We start from the raw sequence: 24,762 nt of genomic DNA, 5'->3' as shown, positions 1-24,762 counted from the left end.
GGAGAACCCAGGCAGAGCAATCCCCACAACAGCCTCAGGGAAGAGGGTCTTACCCAGCTCCCAACTCAAGCATCCTACGACTATGTGGTGAGCAGCCAAAGACCCAGCACAAACAGCATTCAGCACAGGCTTGGACAGAGGCAATCGCAGGTGAACAGATCAAATCCTAACAGCTGCATTATAGGTTTCTAGTGCACACGCCCCTCCCCTGCTGTGCCAACATTACAGAGTAGGGGATAAAAGCACCGTTTAGGGACCTCCCCTTCTTCTAATTCAAGCAGGAGAGTTTTCAGCAAAGACCAGGTACTCTATAAAACCTATTAGCCGTTTGTCAAGAAAATAGGTTTAAAATGATAAGAAACCAGCAAAAAATCCAGGGCAATATGAAAAGTAAAACAGATTCAATGCAATCCCCAACAACATACCAATGTTATATTTGACAGATCTAGAAAAAATAATTCTATGTTTCACTTAGAACCAGAAAAGAGCGCAAACAGTCAAAGCAATCTGAAGCAAAAAGAACAAATCTGGAGGCATCACATTACCAGACTTCAAACCATACTATAAGGCTATAGTAACCAAAACAGCATGGTATTGGCACAAAAATAAACACATAAACCAATGTAACAGATAGAGAACCCTGATATGAAACCATCTATATACAGCGAACTGATCTTTGACAAATGAGACAAAAATATACACTGGGGAAAAGAAGCCCTATTCAATAAATGGTGCTATTAAATTGGATAGCCACATGCAGAAAAATGAAACAGGAGCCATATCTCTCACCACTCCAAAAATTAACTCAAGATGGATAAACGACTTAAATGTAAGGCATGAAATCAGAAGAATTCTAGAAGAAAATGTTGGAAAAACTCTTCTAGATATCGACCTAGGCAAAGAATTTATGAAGAAGACTCCAGTGGCAATCATAGCAACAACAGATATAAATACATGGGACTTCATTAAATTAAAAAGCTTCTGTACAGTTAAGGAAATAATCAACAGAGAAAATAGACAACCCACAGAATGGGAGAAAATATTTGCAAGCTGTACATCTGTTAAAGGGCTAACAACCAGAATCTACAAAGACCTCAAGCAAATCAAGAAAAATACAAACAACCCTATTAAAAAGTGGGCAAAAGACATAAACAGAGGCTTTTCAAAAGAAGATAGACAAATGGCCAATAAACATATGAAAAAATGCTCAATGTCACTAATCATCAGGGAAATGCAAATTAAAACCACAGTGAGATATCACTTTACCCTGATTAGAATGGCTTTTATTAAAAAGTCCAAAACCAATAGATGCTGGTGTGGATGCAGAGAAAAAGGGACACTTACATACTGTTGGTTGGACCACAAATTAGTACAGACTCTATGGAAAACAGTATGGAGATTCCTCAAAGAACTAAAAGTAGACCTACCATTTGATCCATCAATGCCACTATGGGTATTCACCCAAAGGAAAAGAAATCATTTTATCAAAAAGACACCTGCATTGAAATGTTCACTGAAGCACAATTCACAATTACAAAGATGTGGAATCAACCCAAGTGTCCATCAATTCATGAGTGGATTAAGAAAATGTCATATATGTATACTATGGAATACTACTCTGCCATGAAGAAGGATGCATTAAGGCCTTTGCAACAATTTGGATGAAACTGGAGATCATTATCCTAAATGAAGTATCTAAAGAATGTAATAACAAACACCACATGTACTCTCTATTAAACTGGAACTTACTGATGAGTACACATGTTCACAGAGGGTATTAAAACTCAGTGGAAATCAAGCAAAGAGGAGTAGGGAGCAGGGCATGGGCAAAAACCTACCTAACAGTTACAATGAACACTACCTGGGTGATGGGCACACTTATAACTCTGACTCAACCATAACAAAATTGATACATGTAACCAAAAACATTTATACCCCTGTTTTGACAGAATATAAAGGAATAATTTTTTTAAAAAAGTTATTTTTTTTGTTTATTGCAATTATGTTTATTTTGTTGTGTCCGTTTTAGTTTAGTTTGTGATATTTCAGGTTATTCAGATACATTTAAATTTTATGTCTTCAATCAGTAATATTTTCCTGTATTCTTTCTTCCTTTGAAAATATGCATTGAAAGACCTTCTCCTGGTTTGGTGATGATACAACTTATGAATTTTTATTTTATTCTTTTTGTATCATTAAACTTTTTGAACACTTACCCCTTTAATCATATGGAATGATTTTTATATTTGTGGTAAGATTTTTTTTTCCTCAAATATTAACCTGTTGCTTTTGCTTTATCTTCATCGTAGTTCATTTCCTGGTGCCTGAAAGGCGCCTTTATCAAATGCAAACCTTTTACATATTCTCAGGTCTTTTATGCTTTCAGTACTCTTACTTTGCTCTGACTGCCATGCTTTGCATCAATGATATAACATTTAATTATTGTAGTATATAACAGCTTTTTCCTATCTATAAGGGAAAATCCTGTTAATATTTTTTACTTTTTATTCTGGGATATTCATACTATGTATTCTTCTAAAGTGGAATTAGTTTTCCAAGTTTGAAAAACCCCATTGGTGTTTTGATTTCCTATGCTTTTATAGACTAATAGTAGGAGAATTGGTACTGCATGGCCTTGCTTTCCCAGAATATATTTAAATTTTCCTCGTTATCTCTTGGCAAAGCCTTAGGATTTATTATATAACCCTTGGGATATTTATTACTAATTTCATTCTCAGATATTTTATAGTTGTGTTGCTATTGTGAATGGAATTTTTATTATACTTAATAATTTATTTTGCTGGTTTATAGAAAGAAAATTGATTTTTGTGTATTTAATTTGTAACCTGTCTGCTTACTTAATAGTTGCCTTATATCTAATAGATTTTGAGTTTCAGTGGATTTCTTTGGTTTGTTTTAGTATATAATCAGTCTTCAAATAATGATAATGTGATTTCTTCCTTTCTAAGACGTATGACTCATTTTTTCTTATCTTATTGAATTGTCTGGAACTTGTCTAATAATGGTAAATAACAGTGGTGAGAGCAGATCCTAAGTTTGGCCATAGTTTTAACAAGGACTGTGGTACAGTCAAGTATGATTTTGACAACTGGTTTTACATAAGCCTTTGTTATTGTTATTGATAATAAATACTTACGTAACATCCAGTGGACCAAGTACCGATCTAAATTTTTATATATATTAGTTCACTGAATTATTTTAGCAGCTCCATGAATTAGGGATTATGATGATTATTATTTCCATTATACAGATGAGAAAACCAAGGAGGTCAAAGGACTTCTCCAAGACCATACAATTAGAAGTGGAAGCACAGGGAATGTAGCCCCAGCAATCAGGGCCCAGGGGCCTGTGTTCACACCCATCACCACAGGCTGCCCTCTCAGGCTTAGAAAGTGTCCCAGTTGGCTCATGTACCACGGCTTGTATCAGAAATGAATGTATCCATCCAGAGGTTCCTGATTTTTTTCTCTCTGCCCTTTGATCTCTTACTATGTTAACTTCTACATTAGATTTCCTAATGACATCATCACCATGCAATTCTTAGAAAAATACTTTCTAGATCGTGTTGTATAATTTTTATATACTATATTTCTATTTCTGAACATAAGTGACTTTTTCTATGAGATATAGATATATTTATATATCTTTATCTGTCTATCCATATATCCATGAATGAGATTGGTTTGCTGCCCTATTTGTGTGCTGTAATGATCAATTTTGGTATTAAGGCTATGCTAATATTTTAAAAGAAATTATGAAACTTTTCCTTATTTCTGTGTGATTTGCATTCAATGCTTCCCCTTCTCTTAGTTTGTTTTCTTGAGGCTTACATATAACACTTCTGAGGCATAATAGTTTCTCCTTAATACTCTGTCTTGTTCCACTGTCTTTGGTATTCAGTTGTATGAGCAAATCTTAGGTTCATTAATTTTAGTTATTTATAGGGATCTTGATACTATTTTGTTTCTTTTCGTTAATTATGCCTCATATGTTTGGTGAGCCTGTTTGATATGTAGACTCAGATATTTTTTGGAACATAGGTAAGTACTCTCTTCTCCTCCTCATCTTCCTTGTTTCTTTTTCCTTCTCCTTGGTTTCTGTTATGACTATCATACTATTAATATCTGAGTCTGAAATTCCGAATGGGAGTTTATCATTTGTCCTTAATCTATTCTAAAATTCATATTTATATACTTAGCTCATCGTTTTTATCTATTTTTCCCTTGAGATATTGGAAAATTTCTTGAAGTTGTGTTCTATGTAATGGATTTTATTTTCTACATTTAACAGTCTGTTAACTTTTTCTGTTTTGGCTTTTAATTTAGAGATTGTATTTTCTATCTCAATAGTGCAGTCACTTCTAATCTCTTATTATTCCCTTTTTGTGCCTTTTGATATACTTTCACCAGTGCAACATATGCTTGTTTCTTTCTGAATATATAAACAAGAAATTGCCCAGATTTTCCCTATTTCTGGCTGCAAATCTATTTCATAAGAAAACATTCATTTGATATCTTTAGAATGACTCCCTTTTAACCGCAATATTTCCTCATAAGTTTAGTGTCTTCATATCTTCCCTCTGTGCATATTAACAGAAGATGTTCAATGATGCCTCATTTTATAAAAAAAAGCTCAATTTTGCCAGAGGTTGTTGTAGGTCTTTGGGGGCAGTTACACATTTCTATCCACTTATAACTTGGGTTTTGTGACAAAATAGTATTCCATGCAAGATTTGAGGATTTATTGGAGACCATCACACAAAGCCATGAATCCATAGATGAAAACCGCAGTCAATGAATTAGTAAAACCACAATCTGCAAAGGGACAAACAGGGGTTACGTGACTCTCTGGGCCATGGCATTCAGTGGAGCAGAAAAAAAATGGCAAAGTCTTCATTCATAATTTGTAAATAGAACCCTCCTTCAAGCATGTTTGAGATTAGAATTTCAATGAATAGTGTAGCCTAAAAGGTCTCAAACTAAAAATTTTGTCTGTAGTGGTCCTTGACTGGTAGTGAACACAAGCTACAACTAGAGGAAAGAACATTAAAACCAATCTACAGAGACTATCTTCAAAGTTCAAAAAGTATGAGTTTAGAATTTAAAAATCATTAAATAATTGAGTCAACAAGCCTACATTACTGACACTCAATAGAAAAATCAAACTAATGGATAATGCCCAGAAAGGCTGAATATGCAGGAATAATCAAGTACAATAATATAAAATAATCATGTTTATAAGTCTTTTAAGAACAGTTTGTGAGGTGGCTGAGTTAACAAGCAGATTCAATGCAGTTGGAGAAAAAATTCTTAAAGTGGAACATTGGTATGAAAACATTTCAGAATTTATTACAGTGAAAGAAATATGAAGATATGAAAGTAAAATTAAGAGATATGGAGGACAGAGTAAATACAGGTAATATAAATTTACTAGTAGCTTATCTTTGATTTCCTTGACAGAGAATAGGGGACAGGCAATATTCAAAAAGATAATATATGACATTTTTTCTAGAATTGTTGAAAGACACCAGTTACATTGTCAATAAATTTCAAGTAAAAGAAATGACAATAAATCAGAATCTACTTCAGAATATTAAAGATAAAGAGAAGATCTTACATACTGCTAAAAGGAATTCATTTATTGGCATAATATAACTTTTTAAAAACATTTTTCTGGAAGCAGTAATTTCTTAAAATTTTCAGAATATGGATGTTCTCTTGATAATATTATATAGACTCATTTCCTTCAAGTATTTGTATTTTATTTCCAAAATATAGAAATAGAGTCTGAAAATGTGTATGTCGGGGGTGTAGGGTTTGGGGATAGTCACCTCTGCGTTCATTGTGAAAGCTTCACCATAAATTGCATCATTGCATGCTTTGTATTTTGCTTTTTTATTTAACTATCATTAAATCATGAGCATTTTCCATATTGCTAAATGGTTGTTATAATTATCATTTTAATGGTTTCACTTTATTCTGTGAAATTCATTCCATTATAATTTCCTCAGTCATTCCTCCGTTATTGGACACTTAAGGTTTTATTTCCCTCAGATTTGGATTATTATATATAACACTGACATAATATACATTTTTATGCATATAGCTTCACTTTTATTTTGAATCAGTTCATTAAGAAAAATTCCCTAAAGTGACATTATCACATCAAATGTTATTGAGCCAATTCCCAAAAGGTATGAATAAATTTACACTTCCACCAGGCATTTTGATATGTGCCAGATTTTAGCATATGGGTCAGCATTAAGTGTTACAAATTTAAATATATATCTACCAATTTTCTAGGTGCAAAGGTATTTTTATTTAAATAATGAAATAGAAATTTTCCTATGTTTGTTTAATTGTTTTTTATCTTTTGCTCACCAATTATCAGTACCTATGCTATTTAAACTTATCTTTTTGGACCTTACACTAGTCTAACAAGCCTAGCATAATACTGTGTGTAATTACATACATGTAATATGTAACACAAATATTCTTTTTGGGTGGATTGTCAGGGAAAGCTTTAAAAACATGTAGAAGTTTGTGCTGATGAGTTTTGCTTACTAATTCTGTGCACAGATAGGGACCTATATTTTCTAGCACCATTGGTATGAGAATACTGATGTGACAGACACTATTGGCTCACCTAGCACTTATTTCTAACCCTATTCTCTCTCTCTAACCTATCTCTTTCAAAGAGGTTGAACCAATTAAAATGTTCAGTTCACAGACATTGTAAAGCTGGAGGTGGCTCTATTACACAGTCCTGGACAATAAAATGTAAGCAAAAATATACTGGTGCCTTTTCCCCATTTTCTTTTTCTCCTTTGGATGATGATGTGCTGGGTGGAGCTACAGCATCCACCTTGCAATCATTATGAGAAAACCAGGAGAATGGCAGGTAGTGTGGCCTTGATTTTATCAAGTTGCTGAAATAATGCCATGAACTTTCTACCTCTTCCTCAAATTTATTTGTGTGTAAAATAAAACCCTATTTGTTTAAGTCATTACAGTCAGACTTTGTGTTATTGTCTGTGGAAAGAATTCCTAATTAACATACCTGAACTGTGTGAGAGAGGAGTTGGATCTCTATTTTACAAACACTCCCTTTTAAAACTAACCCAAAGCCAGCTTTAGTTATAAGAATACCATTGTGAGCTCATGATAACTGACCAAAGTAGAGGTCAAAATTTCTAAATTTTATTTACCCTTTCCCAGATCATATCTAGAGATATGAATGAGTATCCTGGAGCAACAATGAAATAAAATACATATATTTTTAAATGCTCACATTTGAAAATCGGAGAACATAATGTAAAGACACTCACATACTCACAAGCCAGGGAAGCCAAGACCCACTTGACAAATACAACACGTATCCAACAGATGATCCATTCATGCCTTTCTGTATCGATCCATTTATAGGCATTCTTTATTCATTTATCTTATACCAAGGATATGCCATTTGACATGTATGTGCTTAATGCCAGGGATGCCAGACATTGCTGAGTCTTTCCTTTGAGGATTTCTCTTCCAGGCTGGTAGTGGGGTGTGAGAGGAGGTCATTTACATAAACAAAGATTTTTGATACTGTGTGAGAGTAAAAAGAATAGAGCAGTAAAGAGAGATTATCAGTGGAGAGCAAAATTGAATAAGGGAATTGCCCAAATCTCCACAGCCAATAAAGTGGTACAAGTTTCATAAATTGAGGTCTTCTGGACTGATCTTTTTATGATACCAACCATGGTATGAAGTAGGTATGCTAACATCTGGGATATCATTTTTATTTTTTACATTATAAAGATACTATTGTTTTAGCTGTTGTTGTTACAGAATTTGATTGGTATAAACAAATTGCCCCTAACCTATCAATATGGCACATGCCATAAGATTTATTTCCCCCAAGGACTCATCCTTCTTTTGACCTCTACAGAGCACCTGTTATGTGCTCTGCTAGATGCTGGGCTACAAGTGTGTTTACAGTGTTGCCTGTCAGCTGGACTCTTACTCACATTCTTCTTGTCAACTCTCCCTTGCCACTGGCGAGGTAGCTGACTGAGCAGGGAGTGTGACCGTCACTTGTTTCTCCCAACCAAACCAGCCATTCTAGAATGAAGAAAAGCAGCCTGGAAAGAGGGTGGGGAAAGAATCAGACTTCAGAGCTTTAGGAAAGAAACTCAGGTTTCTCTTTCTCTTTTAAAAAAGTGATCTTTTCTATTGACTTAAGAAAAAAAACAACTTATTCAACAGCTGTTTTTCCCCTCGGACTGCTGTTGATTATGGAGGAACAGACTTCCTTTAACTCTAAAGTAATGTCTCCTTTCTTTAGGGAAACAGGTGTCAAAACATGCAGCAAATCAAATTTTCAAACGGCTGAAATAAACTTGAGGACTTTCCACTTTTCTTTATGCTTTTACCTAGAAATGTTTTGTGAAGTTTATAATTTCCCAATGTGAAATTTCATTTTTCCTTGGGACTCTTATGACCAACCTTTCTGAATTCTTACTGCCATATCCCTGCCCTCTATAATAAATCACTATTATTTGGATTTGAAAATTTATTTTTTAAAGAATAATAATTCACTACTGATTATTTTTTATTTAGGTGAAATATACTTAAAAGCATATAGACCCCAGGACTACATTGAATTCCATGATATTAAAAATCTTTACTAGAAAGAGAGAAAAAGAAATGGAGCTAATAATAATCAATGTTAGAGGGATTGTGAACCATTCTTTATGGTCATATGTATGGAGGGGAGAATTATGGTCCCATTTCTCAGATGAGAAAATCAAGGCAAATAGCGTTCACTAAGCCCAAGCTCACACAGTCAGAAACTAGTGAAACCTAATTCAAACCTAATTTGATCTAATTTCAAAAACCACACACTTTCTATATTACCACACAATAGAGTCTCTCCTAGTCTATGTACAGTATGTTATTTAGAGTAGTCAAGCCAGAATGTACTTATTAGCCTGTATTACTTACTAGCTACTAGGCCTTGGTTAAGACACTTTGTTTGTGTGTCTGAATCTCCTTTGTGGAATGGAGAAAATAATGTTCTCTACCACACAGGGCTTTGGTAAGGATCTCCTGAGTCAATGCATATTAAAAGAGCTCAGAACAGAACCTGGCATATAGTAGTGACAAATAAAGTTTGTTAATTGTCGCTTATATCTGTTACTTCATAGATTGTGCTGTGGAGTACATGTCATGATCTGCTTTCATTCATTAGCTCACTACACCTGAATGGGTGATTCTAAATAAATAGTGTGTGTGTTTTCAATAAGTTGCAGTTTTCAATATTTATATATGAAGGATTTTCCCACTCTTCTCCATTGGCTGACAAATTTAGGAAGAAGAAAGGTATTTTTTTAGTAAGATTGTTTGTAAACTTTTATTTCAAATGTGGAATTATTTTAAAAATACAGACAGAAGCATCATTGCTTTGACCATGGTAGGGAGGGGACTGATTCCTGGATCTCCCTCCATCCCGCTGCCCTTTAGTACCCCTACCAGCTCATTATGGCCCTGGGGGCACTTCTGGGGAACCCTGTATTTCCAGTAACACAGACTGAGAACCACCAATCCACAAATCACATGACAAAACACATTGGACAGTGACTGAAAAATACTATTAATTCTCAGTTTCTGTGATAAGCATGTGTCTAGGAGTTCCTCTTCCCGATTTCAAATTGTCATCATTCAGTTCCCATTACCTATAGTCACTGTCAACGCTTTGTTTAACTGGCAGGGTCTCCAGTTTGGTACCAGAGAACTGGAGGAGATGGGAACCATGTTCTGCTTGGGCCTCCTCATCTTGGAACTCAAATCTGCGAGCTGCAGCCATCAGCTCCTGACTCGAGCTGCAACTCTGCTGAATGCTGAGGAAGAGGCTCTGGACCACCACCTCCAGAGGTAAGATGATCGCAGGCGGGTGAGAGATATTTCGACCTTTGTGTTCCAATTGCTGAATATTCCAGTAATGAATGTCAAGTGGACAGAGGAAAAAATATAGAAGAATTGCCAGATGAAGGTGACTGCAGTTAGGCTCTACTGATAAGCCAGACTGGGACATCCTCACTTCCTATGGAAGACGAGGAGGATGCTGTCTGCTTGTACACAGACATGCAAATATAAAGTACATATATTGATAAATATGTATTATTACTACATTTTGATTATGGTAAAGAAGATGCAGCTTGGTGACACACAAGCACATCTACATACTCTTATATTTGTCAGTTATGTGTTTATATCTGTACAGATAATGTTTTTGAGCCATTACTCAGCAAAAAATGGCAGTCTCACTGTCCATGTCTAGGCACGTGGGGGCAAGAAATGTTTTAATCTTCCCATTCTCAAACAGCTACATTCCTTCTCAGAAGATGAGGGGAACTGCCTGAATATGACTAATGCTTTGTGACTCGCAGCCACAGCAGGGAAAGGCTGGATCTGAAAATGGGGTGGAGCATTAAGGAGCCAAGCGAGGGAGAACCGTTATCCAAATGAGCCCTTTTAATGCCTCTCCCTGTAGACAAACATTTTGGAGTTGGTCACAGCAAATTCAGGGGTGAGACGGGAGGAAATAATGGCCATGTGAGAGGAGAGAGAAGCAAGAGGACTCAAAGGAGGCTAAGTCTGAGCAACAGAATGGACGGGGCACCAAGCTGTCACAGGAAGTGCCAGTCAGTGCCTGCTGGTACCCAAGGAGGCATCCCTCATGCACTTCGTGTCCACAGGCAGAGAGAAAGCCATTAATACTGGGGCTATTTTGTTTCTAGCTCATTTTCATTAATTTTTCTCCCGCCATTGTTAGGCTGCTGTTCCAGTGTGACTTCTCACCAAATGCCCAGTCAAGCCTAGAAAAGTCTAGGAGGGTACATTAATACTGCTTTGGAAGGCCCTGGTTTTTTGAGACTTAATTATCTAAATGCAGTAATTAACTTGCTTATCACACTGGGCTATAGATCATGGATCGTGCAGACTTAAATAAATCCAGACCTCATTCCTCCATAGAGATACTGTTGCTGATTTCTTTTGTTTTGACATCACAACCACTTCCTTCTGCCGCTGCTCCCTTCAACTCCCCTATGTGCCCCAAGGATCTGTGTGTTTGGCATCCTTGTGGTGTTTGCAGACTCTCCTTCTGACAGCCAGCGCTTCCACCTGCCAGGATATATATTTCAATTTGTCTTTTCATCTTTCCCTTTGCTGAGCTATCTTGGGTACAGGCAGGCCTGACTTTTCTCTTTCCTTCCATTTTTCCCCCTCTCTCCTCCTCTGCTCATTGAGGGAAGATTGAGCAGAGCTGGCATTGCTTACTTGCCCCAAATTGATGGTGCCCGTCTGTTTGATCCAATGCAGCAAGGATTAGTTGCCTGTAAACTGGAACAAGAAGAAATCTATCAAAGAAATGCCTTTTCTAATTCAAGTCTAAAGAATTCGGTGTCAAACTTCAAATGCAATGGCTGCTATGTGGGTTATCATAAGGAGATAGGATTACCTGCCTCTGCTCTCCGCACGCTATCCCACACAACTGACTATTCATTTCTCAGTTGCAAACTGTCCAAGGGTACCGAAGCTAGAGGTCCTCCTATGACCTCCTAACCTTCTTAGGGTGGAACAGCTCCCAAAGAGCGGGACACCTGAACATAGGATATGATTACTATGTGTGCTTTGAATAGATTTGAATTAAATTTGGCAGGCGTGGAGTTTGATGGAGGCTGGGAGGAGGGAAATTGCCCGTTTCACCCAGACATTTGTATCACGATATATGTTCCTATTCGCTATGAAACAGTTGACCATGACAGGTTGTGTTTCCTGTTCCAAGGACCTGAAGACTACATGGTTGAGAGGAAAATTACCCTGAAAATGTCTTGACCCAAAAATATTCCAGCCAATAAGCTTATAATCATGAAGAGATGAGAGAGAGGAAATTAATAACATAAAACCAGCAACAGGCTGTTTGAGAACCATTTGATTAGTTTCTGATGAATAGGGTTAATCCTAAGATATAATAATCAGCAGAGTGAATCCTAGGAATTTTGTCAGCACCAGGGTTCTTATTATAATACAAAGTATGTAACTAATGTTTGTCATCACAATTGTATATGATTTAAAGAGGAGACCTTTGCCACCCTCCTCCCCTCTTACCTCTTCCTTCGGTATAACAGGGCTTCCTTCAGAAAGATTCTGTTTTATTACACTCAAGGAATTGCTAAAAAAGGCAGGGGCAGGAGCTCTTCTCCAAATGTCTGCCCTAAAGAAATGCAAGTATGTGGTAGCACATCCTTTCTTAGGCCCCACAAACAGCATTAACCGCTGGGAGGGATCCGCTGGGAAGACGAACTGTGGCTGAACACTGTGGACATCATGTTTTTTGACAATAGGTTTCATGCCTCATTTAGCATAGAAATAATTAGAGTGTAGTCAACATCCACAGAGCAACTGACCATCTTTCATGAGCAGAGGAAAAGCAGAGATGGTGGATGTTTGCCTAGTGGCTGAAGCTTCAAATGAAGTATGCGTTTGCTTTGTTTTGAGTTTGTTCTCACGGTTCCCTTCTTCCCCTTTGCTCATTTAAGAAATATCTGCAGATCCATGAAGGCTGTCTTTTGCTCTTCTTTTCTTTCTCCTTCCTCTTGATCTTATCCCTGGAAATAATTGTGTGTGCACTGCAGTAATGCTAAACTGCTTCTTCAGGAGGCGCCGTTTATCCATTGTGACAGGTCTTTTGCAAAGTCATTTAACAGTTTTGCCGAGTCAGCCACTGTTCCTCCCGATTTGTATCCTCCACTGCCTCTTGCTCTTTGCAGCTGAGCTCCCCTGTCTCCAGTTGTTCCTCCATTAATAGCAAGAGAGCTCAGAGTTTCAGAGCTGTGCCCCTGCAGTGGCTCAGTATCTGGTGTGTGCTCCCAAAGAGTACCCCTGCTGCTTTAGCCAGGGTCCCCTTAGCACCTACACAAGATGGGTTTGCGTGGTCCTCTCTCTAGTTTGTGGAGGCGACACTGAAAAATACAAAATCCTCATAACTTAGAAAAATCATTTAATAATTTTTTAATAATTAAAAAGATGTTTGATTTTCATTTTAAAAAATACAGTTTTGTTTTTCTGAATGAGAAAATAAAATCTGGAAAATGCAAAAGAGCACTGCCATCCCACCGAATTATCCAAATAACCACTGTCAACATTTGGGTGAAATAGCCTAGATTGTTTTTTCTTTTCTTTTTTTTCCAAATTAATTAATTAATTATTTTAATTGACAAAATTGTATGTGTTTATTATGTACAACATGACACCTTGAAGGACATATGCATTGAGGAATGGTTAAATCCATCTAATTAACATATGCATGACCTCACATAGTTATTTTTGTGTTGAGAACACTTAATATCCACTCTCCCAGCAGTTCTCAAGAATACAATATATAAAAGAAAAAGAATACAATATATCTCCATTGACTATAGTAACCATGCTGCACAATTGATCTTTTGAAATTATTCCTAGATTACTTTTTCATTTATGAATATATAGACATAATAATTTCAACCATAATATATATGTTTCCTTTCTCACAGCTTTAAAGTTACTGGTTGTTTTTATATTAAAATCTTTGCCATTTTTACGTGAAAATGGGGTGGTAGTTAATTTACAATTTGATGTTTTCTGATATAGATACTTCCACATGATGAATATTTCTTTTTCATAAATTTCCTGACCATGTTTTTTATCATTATTTTGTTAATCATCTTTTTTCTTTCTAAATTTATATTTAAATTTAATTTAAATTTCTACGTTAAAGGTATTCCACTTCTGTTTGTCACACGTTACAAACATTTTCCCAAAATTATCATTTACCTTTCATATTTTTCATGTAGTTTATTGACATTCGATGTTTTTGTTTTTAAGTAGGCATGTTTACCAATCTTTTTATTTTGTTTGTTTCTTTTACCTCTGGTAAACCTATCTACATTTAATAACAAATAAGTTCACACCTACTGGGAACATACGTTAATTTGTCTGTTATTGAACTGAGGTAGCTAGTTTATAATGATTATATTTACATATTATTTCTTTTGCTTTTTTTAAACTATTGAATCATTTTGTATTTTTAAATAATCTACCTTTTATCACTGATTAATAATGTCAGTTTATCATAATGTACATACTTGTGCACATACCTGGGTACATTTTTGGATTTATAGTCTGTTCCATTAGTCTGTCTGCCAGGAACACATAGTTTTTAATACCGTAGCTTCGTAATTTAATTGTGTGATGTTGCAAGCACCAACTCATTAGTATTTGTTTAGAAATGTGTTTTGCTACATTCTCTTCTTTATTTCACTGATGAACTCTATAATGGATTGTTAACTGCCAAAACCTAATCCACTGGAATTTTAACTCACATTGAAATTAGAGATTTTTTTTTGGCCTATTGAATGCTTATCTATCTTACTTTTACAAAATCTGCTATTTTTCTTCACTTATTCAGATCTTGTTTGATGTTCATCAATCAAGTACTGTAGGGATTATTTTTGTACAGTTTTAATGTAGTTCCTGGATATATCATCATAAGCTTTTAATCTCAATATTTTAAAATATTTTGTTACTCTAAAAGTGTCTTTTTCATCATTTTTTTTCTAAGTGCTTATTTTAGTTATATGTGAAATTTGTGGATTATTTATATGTTTATTTGTAACTTCACTGAAGTTTTTGCTTATATCTAAAAGTATTTACATGGATTTTTCTCCTTTTTTTTTAAAGATAGGCAATAGTGTCATTTATAAATTTTGACAATTAGCTTTGCTTACTTCTTTTTCTTATCTTATGACCTTGGCTAGAGTTTTGAGAACAGTGTTTAATGATGAGGATTCTATGAACATCCTCATCATAAACCTAACTTCAAAATGAGAATGATTCTGAGCATTTAAGAATTAAGTAAAGTGGTTCTTGGTTTGATATAAATTTTTAATATTTCCTTTATTAATTATTTCTTCTTAGCCTATTGATTTAACAAAATCAGGATTGGATGTTGAATTTTATGAAAAGTTTTAGCATCTACAAAAATGATTATTTCTTTGAATTAATAAAATCTTAAATTATGTTATAGATTTTCTAATATTCAGCCATCCTTAAATTTCAAAGGAAAATGTATTTGTCTGTGATCTAAAATATTGTTTTAACATAGAGATTGATGTTACTTCAAGTGAATTGAGGAATTTTGTGTCTGTATTTGTGAGTTAGTGAAGTCCATGCTTGGTCTGTATTGTTCTATGACCTGGAACACTTTAAATTTCATAAGATTTATCTGTACCTTGAACGTGTACATATTGTCTATAAAATCATCTGCGTTCCATTTATTTGGAACAAAAACAATTATTTTTCTGCTTTTTATTTTCCCATTTAAGAATTGTTTATGGCACTTAGATAGTCTTATTATCATGTTTAGAACATTTTAAAATTCAACTTTTTGTTTAATTACTTGCATTGCTCATCTCCAGCCATTCTATGCAATCATGCCCTCCTTCTTGTTTCTCAGCGTTGATTCATTTCACATTTTTTCACAGAACACCTTTAAAAAAGCTTTTCTGTTTTTTAACCTATGGTATATTTTTGCATACTAATATAAATAGGGATATCTTACTCTTTCCTTTACGTAGATATTCTACTTTCTCTGCCTAGAGATTTTATGAGTGACATACTAAAATGGTGTAGACATGGCCAAATTTACTCTGATATTTAATCTTGCATTTAATCAGCCTAATTTGTCTTTCTTTGTATGTATCCTGTTTTTTCTGCCTTAATAGCTGTAGCAGCTCTATTTTATTCTTTAACACAAAAATTATTTCTTTACCATATCAAAAATATTTTTGTTTCTCTTTCTTCCCTTCTCCCTTCCTTCTATCCTTCCTTCCTTCTTTCCTTCCTTCCTTTCTTCTTTCCTTCCTTCCTTCATTATTTCCTTTCATTCTTTTTTCTTTTTGTGTGTGTGATTGAGTTCCTTTAATTGATTTTGAATTTGAGCACCCTATCCCCTTGTAACATGTCTCAATTGTAAAGGAAATCTTCATTTTCCTTTCTCTGATTTTTTGGTATCTGCTTTCTAACCTTTGTATCTGTCACCTCTTCTCCTTTCATCGTTTTTACCTCTTTGCCCCAATTCATCAAATTCTGGAAATATCTAAAATTTGTCTTCACAGATTCAATTTTCTGAAGCATGAACTCTCCTCTTTGCTAATAATCTTTTTAATTTCAGTGATTTTACATTTAGATTTTATTGCACTTGTTCCTCATCTCTCATCAGTTTCCCTTTTATTCATGTTAGTAATGTAGCCAGCTCTCTTTCCATTTGGATAGGTTATCTTTTCATTTAATGTCACATAGATTCTATTTGTTTTTTGAATTTTCCAGATACCTTAACACAGGCCACCTAATGTTTGCATCTGTGTCCTGTGGTTAGTCATTTCCCAGAGCATTAAACTGCTGAAAAAGCCTGCGCTCCTATGATTCTCATCTCTTCCTTCTCTTCCAACTGCTTTTCATCATTTTTTATCTATTCATCTTTGAATCATGAGCGCTCTATCAAATTACTCTTATAATTACTCAATAATTAAGAATTTGGATATTTTTAAACTCTTTTACAGTCTAGTTGGATGAACATAGTTTCTCTTGTTTTGATAGGAAGTGACCTGATTTAAGTGGTGATTTCTCTTTCTTCAATAATTCATGCTATTTTGGCTTTTACCTGAGAGTGCAAAGTTGGGGTAATTGCATTGAAGAGGCTGAGGAGAAAGGGCTTGGAGAAGTGCATGAAGATGGGAAGTAGTGTGCCAGTGTCTATGGGCCAAAATGTGAAATCTGGGACTCAGGACAATGGTTCCCCTATAAAGGTCACATAATATTAAAACAAAGCATGGAGCTGCAGTGGAATCTTTAGGTTTTGGATTAACTCTCTGTTTCTATCAATTCCAAATTAGTGCTACATAGCAATTCTGATAGTATCTCTATTTAATTGTCTTTTGTCACCCAAATTCTATTTAAAAAAATTTTAAATTAGCCATAGTATGTAATATCTGAGAATATTCTTAGCTTTATTCCAAAGTTGCAGGTGAAGAAATGCTACATGCAGGGAAATGCTGAAATGGCATTTAGCCTGGGGATCGTTATAGGTTATGGGTATCACATGTCGCTTTAAAACATTAAATGGTTCCCTAACTGGTCTAGGAAAATGGCTTATTAGCCAAGGAGAAGTTCTAATCTTAGGCTGGGAAAACAGGAACAAAAAAATCAGTTCCATTAGCTATTACACAAAGGCAAAGTCAAATATTTTTGGTATGATTTTATGCTGATTCTTCTGTAATAAATAAATTATAATAATGAAAACCCAACGTTAGTGTGTCTATGAAGAAACAGGTTTAATAATATCATATAGCTGTCTGTAAATTGGTTTACTTTCCCCTGGAGAGCAATCTGGCAATTTGCAAGAAGGTCCATAAAAACCTCTCATTTGATCTTGTGTTTCCAATTTGCAGAATATCTCTCAAGAAAATAAACATAACAGAAAACAATATTTAATATGTAGATATTTATAGTAATGATGCTTATATCCCAAAACAATACAAATTCGTAGCTGTAGAAAAAAGAAAATTATTGATTAATTTTCTAGAATACTATAAAACCATAAAAATAATGAGTATGTCAATATATATATAAGAGATAATAATAATAGCAAACATTTATTAGGGCCTTATCATGAGCCAGATGCTATGCTAAGCATATCTCAATCATATAAATAATCATGTGTGGTAGATGCTATCATTAGCATTTTCTTTAACAAAAAATGAAATTAAATATTATAGAGGATAAGAAGTTTGCCAAATGTCATGAATATAGTAAGAGACTGTACTACCTTTTGAATCTAACTCCAAGGCTCAAGTTCTGATCCTCTATTATATTCAGCCTTTCAAATAATAAATGAAAACCAAAGCAGAATAATTAATGATATACACATACTGATTATGACTTTAGCGACATACTGAAACATTGACCCATGAGGAGGCATTAAATGTATAATCTTAAGTGAAATAACTCATAAATGAAAAGTCAAATACCAGATGTTCTCACTAAAATCGGAGCTAAATAATGTGCATACAAGGGCATAGAGTGTGGAGTAATATATATTGGAGACTAGGAGTGGGGGGTGAGTGATGAGAAATTACTTAATGTATACAATGAATATTACTCGGGTCTTGGTTCCATTACCAAGCCCAGACTTCACCTCCACACAATATATCCATGCAACAAAACTATACTTGTACCCCCAAAACTCATACAAATAAGATAAATAAAATTAATTTAATCTTATTGACTTCTTTTTCTATACAGTTCTAAAAGTATGTGTAAGGTACATGTATATCTGTGTGTATCTGTGTAAATTTTAAAATTGGAATGACTTAGCTGATTTTGGACCATACATATCCCTTGATTGTTTTAATACTATTCAGGGAAGATCGATGTATGCCATCATAGGTTGAATGCATCCTAACCCATGGAGATTACAATTCAAAAGAGAAAACGAGATTGCAGACAGAGAGGAGTGCAAGTGCATTTTCTTCATATTGAATTTTCTATTTGCAAGCTGTTACCACCTAATAACAACTATGAAAGTTAACCTAAAAGAATTCCTATTTTACAAGTGACTCCGTGGGAGCCCACGGAATCTAAGTGACTCACTAGGTGTAGTTAAGTGATTTATACATTTCTAGTCAACACTGGGGATCTCATTCTCCTCTGCCTCAGGCTCAACCAAATGAATGGCTGGTCTCTTGCCTATAAAACTATAAAGACCTGCAAATAGAATAGGCTACAAGCCTCTGAAAAAGGATTTCAATCAACACACTTGCTTGGCCCACTCTCTATTTCAACTGCAGGCCTTTGCAGCATTTGTCTCTTTCTGTTGTTAATTCTAAAAATGAAAGACAAATAAAATCTTTAAAGTTTTCCCAAGCAGGAGAGGCTGTTTACATTTAAGAAGGCTTCAAATAGCCTGGCATGGGTGAGCTACATGAATTCAGTAACTTCTCATTAGTTTTTGGAGCATTACTCTTTCTCTTTATTCTTATCAAAAATTATATTGGATTTTTTTTTCATTAAGCAGCTCATGACCCTTGTCGTCCTCACAAAAGAGCTAGCCCTTTATTATTAGGGTTCAAAGCCATTTCACTTATGAAATTTAATTTACCAGATGTGGTAGAGGAAAAGAAAACTATAAATACAACTCAAAGTGAAGGAAGGAAGGAAGGAAGGAAGAAAGGGAGGGAGGGAGGGAAGGAAGGAAGGAAGGGAAGCTTCTGCATAGGAGAAGAGATAAAATTCATGATATTCAAACTAGGAGATTCTTATGGGCATAAAAAGAATCATAGAAAGTTCAATTTTGGTTTGAAAGATCTGAATTTAGATGACTCTCATGTAGAAAAAGAGTTTATTTTGTTTTGTTTTTTAAGTTTCTGTGAATATGTCCATGTTTTGCCTGAGTTTTTTTTATTTTAGAATATTGGGGGGGTACAAACATTTTGGGTACATGAATTGTGTTTGTAAAATTTGAGTAAAAATTATAAATGTGCCCATCACCAAGATAGCGTGCATTGTACCTGTTAGGTATGAGTTTACTCATCGCATCCTCCCTCTCCCATCTGCTTGATTTTCATTGGGCTTACTTCCATATGTGTACATGAGTATTGATCGATTAGTTTCAATTTAATAATGAATACATGTGGTGTTTGTTTTCCATTCTTGTAATACTTTATTTAGAATAATGGTCTCTAGTTCCATACAGGTTATTATAAAAGGTATTAGTTCACCATTTTTTATGGCTGAGTAGTACTCCATGGTATACATATACCACATTTTATTAATCTACTCATGTATTTGTGGGCACTTGGGTTGATGTCCACATCTTTGCAGTTGTGAATTGTTCTCCAATAAATATTCAAGTGCAGGTGTCTTTTTGATGAAATGATTTTTTTGCTTTGGGTAAATACCCAGTAGTGGGATTGCAGGATCAAATGGTAGTTCTACTTTTAGTTCTTTGAGGTATCTCCATACTACTTTCCATAGAGGTTGTGCTAGTTTGCAGTGCCACCAACAGTGCATAAGCATTCCTTTCTCTGTGCATCCATGCCAACATCTGGAACTTTTTGACAAAAGCCATTCTCACTGGAGTTAGGTGATATCTCACTGTGGTTTTGACTTGCATTTCCCTGCTGATGATTAGAAACATTGAGCGTTTTTTTCACATGTTTATTGGGCATTAGTCTATCTTCTTTTGAAAAGCTTTTGTTCATGTATTTTGCCCACTTCTTAATGGAGTCATTTGATTTTTTCTTGCTGATTTGCTTGAGCTCTTTGTAGATTCTGGTTATTAGCCCTTTATAAGATGTATAGCATGTGAATATGTTCTCCCATCCTGTAAGTTGTCTATTCACCCTATGGATTGTTTCCTTGGTTGTGCAGAAATTTTTTAGTTTAATCAGGATCCAATTTATTAATTTTTGTTTCTGCTGTGATTACCTTTGGGGTCTTCCTCATAAATTATTTGATATATAGGAGAGTTTTTACAACATTTTCTTCTAGAATTCTTATAGTTTCATGCCTTATGTTTAAGTCTGTTATCCATTGTGAATTAATTTTTGTGAATGGTGAGAGGTGTAGGTCCTCTTTCAGTCTTCTCCATGTGGCTATCCAATTTGCCCAGCACCATTTATTGAATGGAGATTCTTTTCCAAAGTGTATGTTATTGTCTGCTTTGTCAAAGATCAGATGGAAATGCATGAATGGTTTTATATCTGGGTTCTCTGTTCTGATTCATTGGTCTATGTCTCTTTTCTTGTGTAAGTACCATGCTGTTTTGGTTGCTATAGCCTTATAGTATAGTTTAAAATCTGGTAAAGTGATGCCTCCTGATTTGTTCTTTTTGCTTAAGGTTGATTTAGCTATTTGGGCTCTTTTTCTGGTTCCATACAAAGCATAGAATTATTTTTTCAAGATCTGTGAAAAATGACATTGGTATTTTAATGGGGATTACATTGAATCTGAAAATCACTTTGCTTAGTATAGACATTTGAACAACATTGATTTTGCCAATCCATGAGCATGATATGTTTTTTCCATTCATTTATATCCCCTGTGATTTCCTTCCTCAGTGATTCATAGTTCTCCCTGTAGAGGTGTTTCACCTCCTTGGTTAAATATATTCCTAGGTATCTTATTTTCTTTGTTGCTATTGTGAAAGGTATTGAGTTTTTGATTTGTTTCTCAGCTTGACTATTGTTGGCATATATGAATGCTACTGATTTGTGTACATTGATTTTGTAACCTGAGACTTTGCTGAATTTATTTATCAATTCCAGGAGTCTCTTGGCAGAATCATTCAGGTTTTCTAGATATGGATCATATCATCAGCAAAGAGTGGTAATTTGACCTCTTCTTTCCTCATTTGGATACCCTTGATTTCCTTCTCTTGCCTGATTGCTCTGGCTAGGACTTCTAGCATTATGTTGAATAGGAGTGGTGACAGTGGGCAACCTTGTCTAGTTCTTATTCTAAGCAGGAAAGCTTTCAGTTTTTCCCCATTCAGGATGATGTTGGCTGTGGGTTTGTCATATATGACTTTTACAGTTTCAAGGTATGTTCCATCTATGCCTATTTTGTTAAGCATTCTCTTCACAATAGGGTGCTGAATGAAGGTCAGAGCCCAGATAACATAATGGCTCAAGAAGTAAAACAAAGCAATAAATTTCTGCTCAACATAATGAACAGAACCCTCCCCACTTAATCAATTCTTTAAATAAATGTAACTGGCTTGAACTCCCCAATCAAGAGACATAGTCTGGCTGAATGGATAAAAAATACAAACCAAGTTTCTTCTGTCTCTAGGAAACACATCTAACCCACAAGGACTCATTCAGACTAAAGGTGAGGGATGGAAAAAAATATTCCGTGTTAATGGAAACCAAAAGAAAGCTGGTGTAGCATTTTCATATAAGATAACATAGGCTTCAAATCAACAAAAGTAAAGAAGGACAAGTATGGTCATTATATAATGTGGAAGGGATCAATTCAACAAGAAGACATATAATAATCTTAAATATTTATGCACCTAACATAGGTGTGCCCAGATTCGTAAAGTAAATCCTACCTGATCTAAACAAAATGATAAACAGCAGTGTTATACCACTTGGGGACTTCAACATCCCTCTGACAGAACTGGACACATCCTCTAAGCAGAACATAAACACAGAAACAATGGACTTAAATGGGACTCTAGAACAAATGGGCCCAGTGGACATTTATAGATCATTCTACTCTCAAACTACTCAATGTACATTCTTCTCATCAGCCCATGGAACATTCTCTAAGAATGATCATATCATAGGCCACAACACATGTCTCAACAAATTTAAAAACTAAAAATGGTACCATGTGTCTTCTCAAACCACAGTGGAATAAAATTAGAAAACAATTCCAACAGAAACAACTCTTCACAAAGTCATGAAAATGAAACAACCTACTGCTGAACAATTGTTGGGTTGAGGAGAAAATTAACATGGAAATCAAAAGTTTCTTTGAACTAAATGACAAAGGGGGCACAAGTTATCAAAATGTGTGGGGTTTAGCAAAAGCATTGCTAAGAGGAAAATTCATAGCCTTAAATACCTGTATCCAAAAGCCAGAAAGATTGCAACTCAACAGTCTAATCAGCCATCTCAAGGAATTGGAAAAGGAAGAGAAAACCAACCCCAAACCCTGCAGAAGAAATAAAATAAATAGGGTCAGAGTAGAACTAAGTGAAATTGATAACAAAAGAATTGTAACAGAAGATTAATGAAACAAAAAGTTGGTTCTTTGAAAAGATAAACAAAATTGACAGGCCTCTTGCTAGATTAACCAGAAACAGAAAAGAAAGGACCCTAATAAGCTTAATCAAGAAAAGTAAAAGGAGATATTACAACTGATACAGTGGAATACAAAATATCATCTCTGAAATCTATAAAAATCTCTATGTACATAAACTTCTAAATGTTGAGGAAATGGACAAATTCTTGGAAACACACAACCTCCCTAGGCTTAATCAGGAATAAATAGAACTCTTGAATAGACTAATATCAAGTAACAAAATTGAAGCAGCAATAAAAATTCTTCCAACAAAAGAAAGTCCTGCACCAGATGGTTTCACAGCCAAATTTTACCAGACCTACAAAGAATAACTGGTACCTATTCTACAGAAAATATTTCATAACATTGAGAAGGAAGAAATCCTCCACGACTCATTCTATGAAGCCATTATCATCTTGATACCAAAGCCAGGAGAGGACACAATAAAAAAAGAAACTACAGACCAATGTCCTTTATAAATATAGATGTAAAAATTTTCAATAAAATCCTAGCAAAGTGAATTTAGCTGTATTCAAAAAAATTAATGCCCCAGGACCAAGTGGGCTCCATCGTAGTGATGCAAGGATGATCCAACATATTCAAATCTATAAACGTGATTCACCACATAAAGACACAAAAACAAAGACCATATAATCCTCTCAATAGATGCAGGAAAAGCATTTGCCTGATTTCATTATCCTAGTCAATTTCCAAGCAACCCTCAGGCAAGTAAAGAAACCTAGATACATTCCATTGCACCCAAGATGAAATAGACTACCATTGCTTTTGGTTGCCCACAAACTTCTGTGAAGTCCTCACTTTGGTATCTGGCATAGTTTTGATTAGGGATATGTGGCTTAAATTCAAGGAAGTTCAATTCTAGTTCAAAATATTCCTGCTTAAAACAGGCTCTGTGACTCTGGGGAGGTACGTTACTTGTTTACTCTCAGATTTCTTAGCTTTAAAATGAAAGATCTCTAAATTCCTTTCAGCTCTAATATTCTACATTTATTCTCAAAGGTACAGCCATTGACATCCTCACATTTTAATACAAGCAGTAGGGTTGCAATCCCAAATTCAAGATATGAAAGACAAGGCAGTTGAATTACACTGTCATACCAAAGCTCATATTTGATTGAATAAAAATTAAATTTTACTTTGATGCCTACTGGGTAGATAATAAAGAAATGGAAACGTAACAGTGCATGGGTAACAGAAAGGAATTATAAATCAATGATCAGAAAAAAAGAGATGAAAATAAAGAAGTATGTTTAGAAGTGGATGTCAAGATTTGGGGGAAGTAACATGATGGGGAACAGATGTCAAACCAACATCCAACATCAAAATTAGAATCTGGGACAAGATGATCCTTTATAAGGGGCTTAGATGTTCTTAACAGGAATCTCAATATGTACTATTTTCTGTTTCTCAAGGTGGGTGCTTCAGGATAAAGAGTTACGATTTACCTCTGCTTGGTTGCTTCAGTTTCTTTAGATGGTTTTGTCCAACTCAAACCTCAAGTTTGTACTAGTAAGATGAAAAATATATTCAGTCATGTGATAGTTCATCCTAGACTTACTGATTCTATTTGTGGTGAGATATGAGCCTATTGGAAAATGAAGACAGCTTAGCATAAGCCAATATTGTTTCAGTACAATGGGAATGGAAACTAAATTAGAATCAATATGTTTATGATGACTTGTCATTCATCATTTTGTTATGTGGCTTTGAATCAGGGAAGCTGATTAGTTCCCCATGCTTTGCCAGTGAGTAACAAAACAAATCTAAGGAAGGGAGAATAATGATA

The 24,762-nt window shown here is 34.9% G+C and overlaps 1 protein-coding gene across 1 annotated transcript in view; it reads left to right on the top strand.

The window, feature by feature from the left end:
- Positions 1 to 24,762, top strand: part of AGBL1 (AGBL carboxypeptidase 1) — a 641,096-nt gene that overhangs the window by 422,900 nt on the left and 193,434 nt on the right. Inside the window, exon 22 of the mRNA XM_045560454.1 lies at positions 9,775 to 9,938. Within this exon, the coding sequence (XP_045416410.1) occupies positions 9,775 to 9,938 (164 nt within the window). The remainder of the gene's footprint in view (positions 1 to 9,774; positions 9,939 to 24,762) is intronic.

Source organism: Lemur catta, chromosome 9 (assembly GCF_020740605.2).
Source record: "Lemur catta isolate mLemCat1 chromosome 9, mLemCat1.pri, whole genome shotgun sequence".
NCBI classification, from domain to species: Eukaryota; Metazoa; Chordata; class Mammalia; order Primates; family Lemuridae; genus Lemur; species Lemur catta.
Note: the sequence above shows the minus strand (reverse complement) of the source record. Positions and strands in the feature narration are given on the sequence as shown.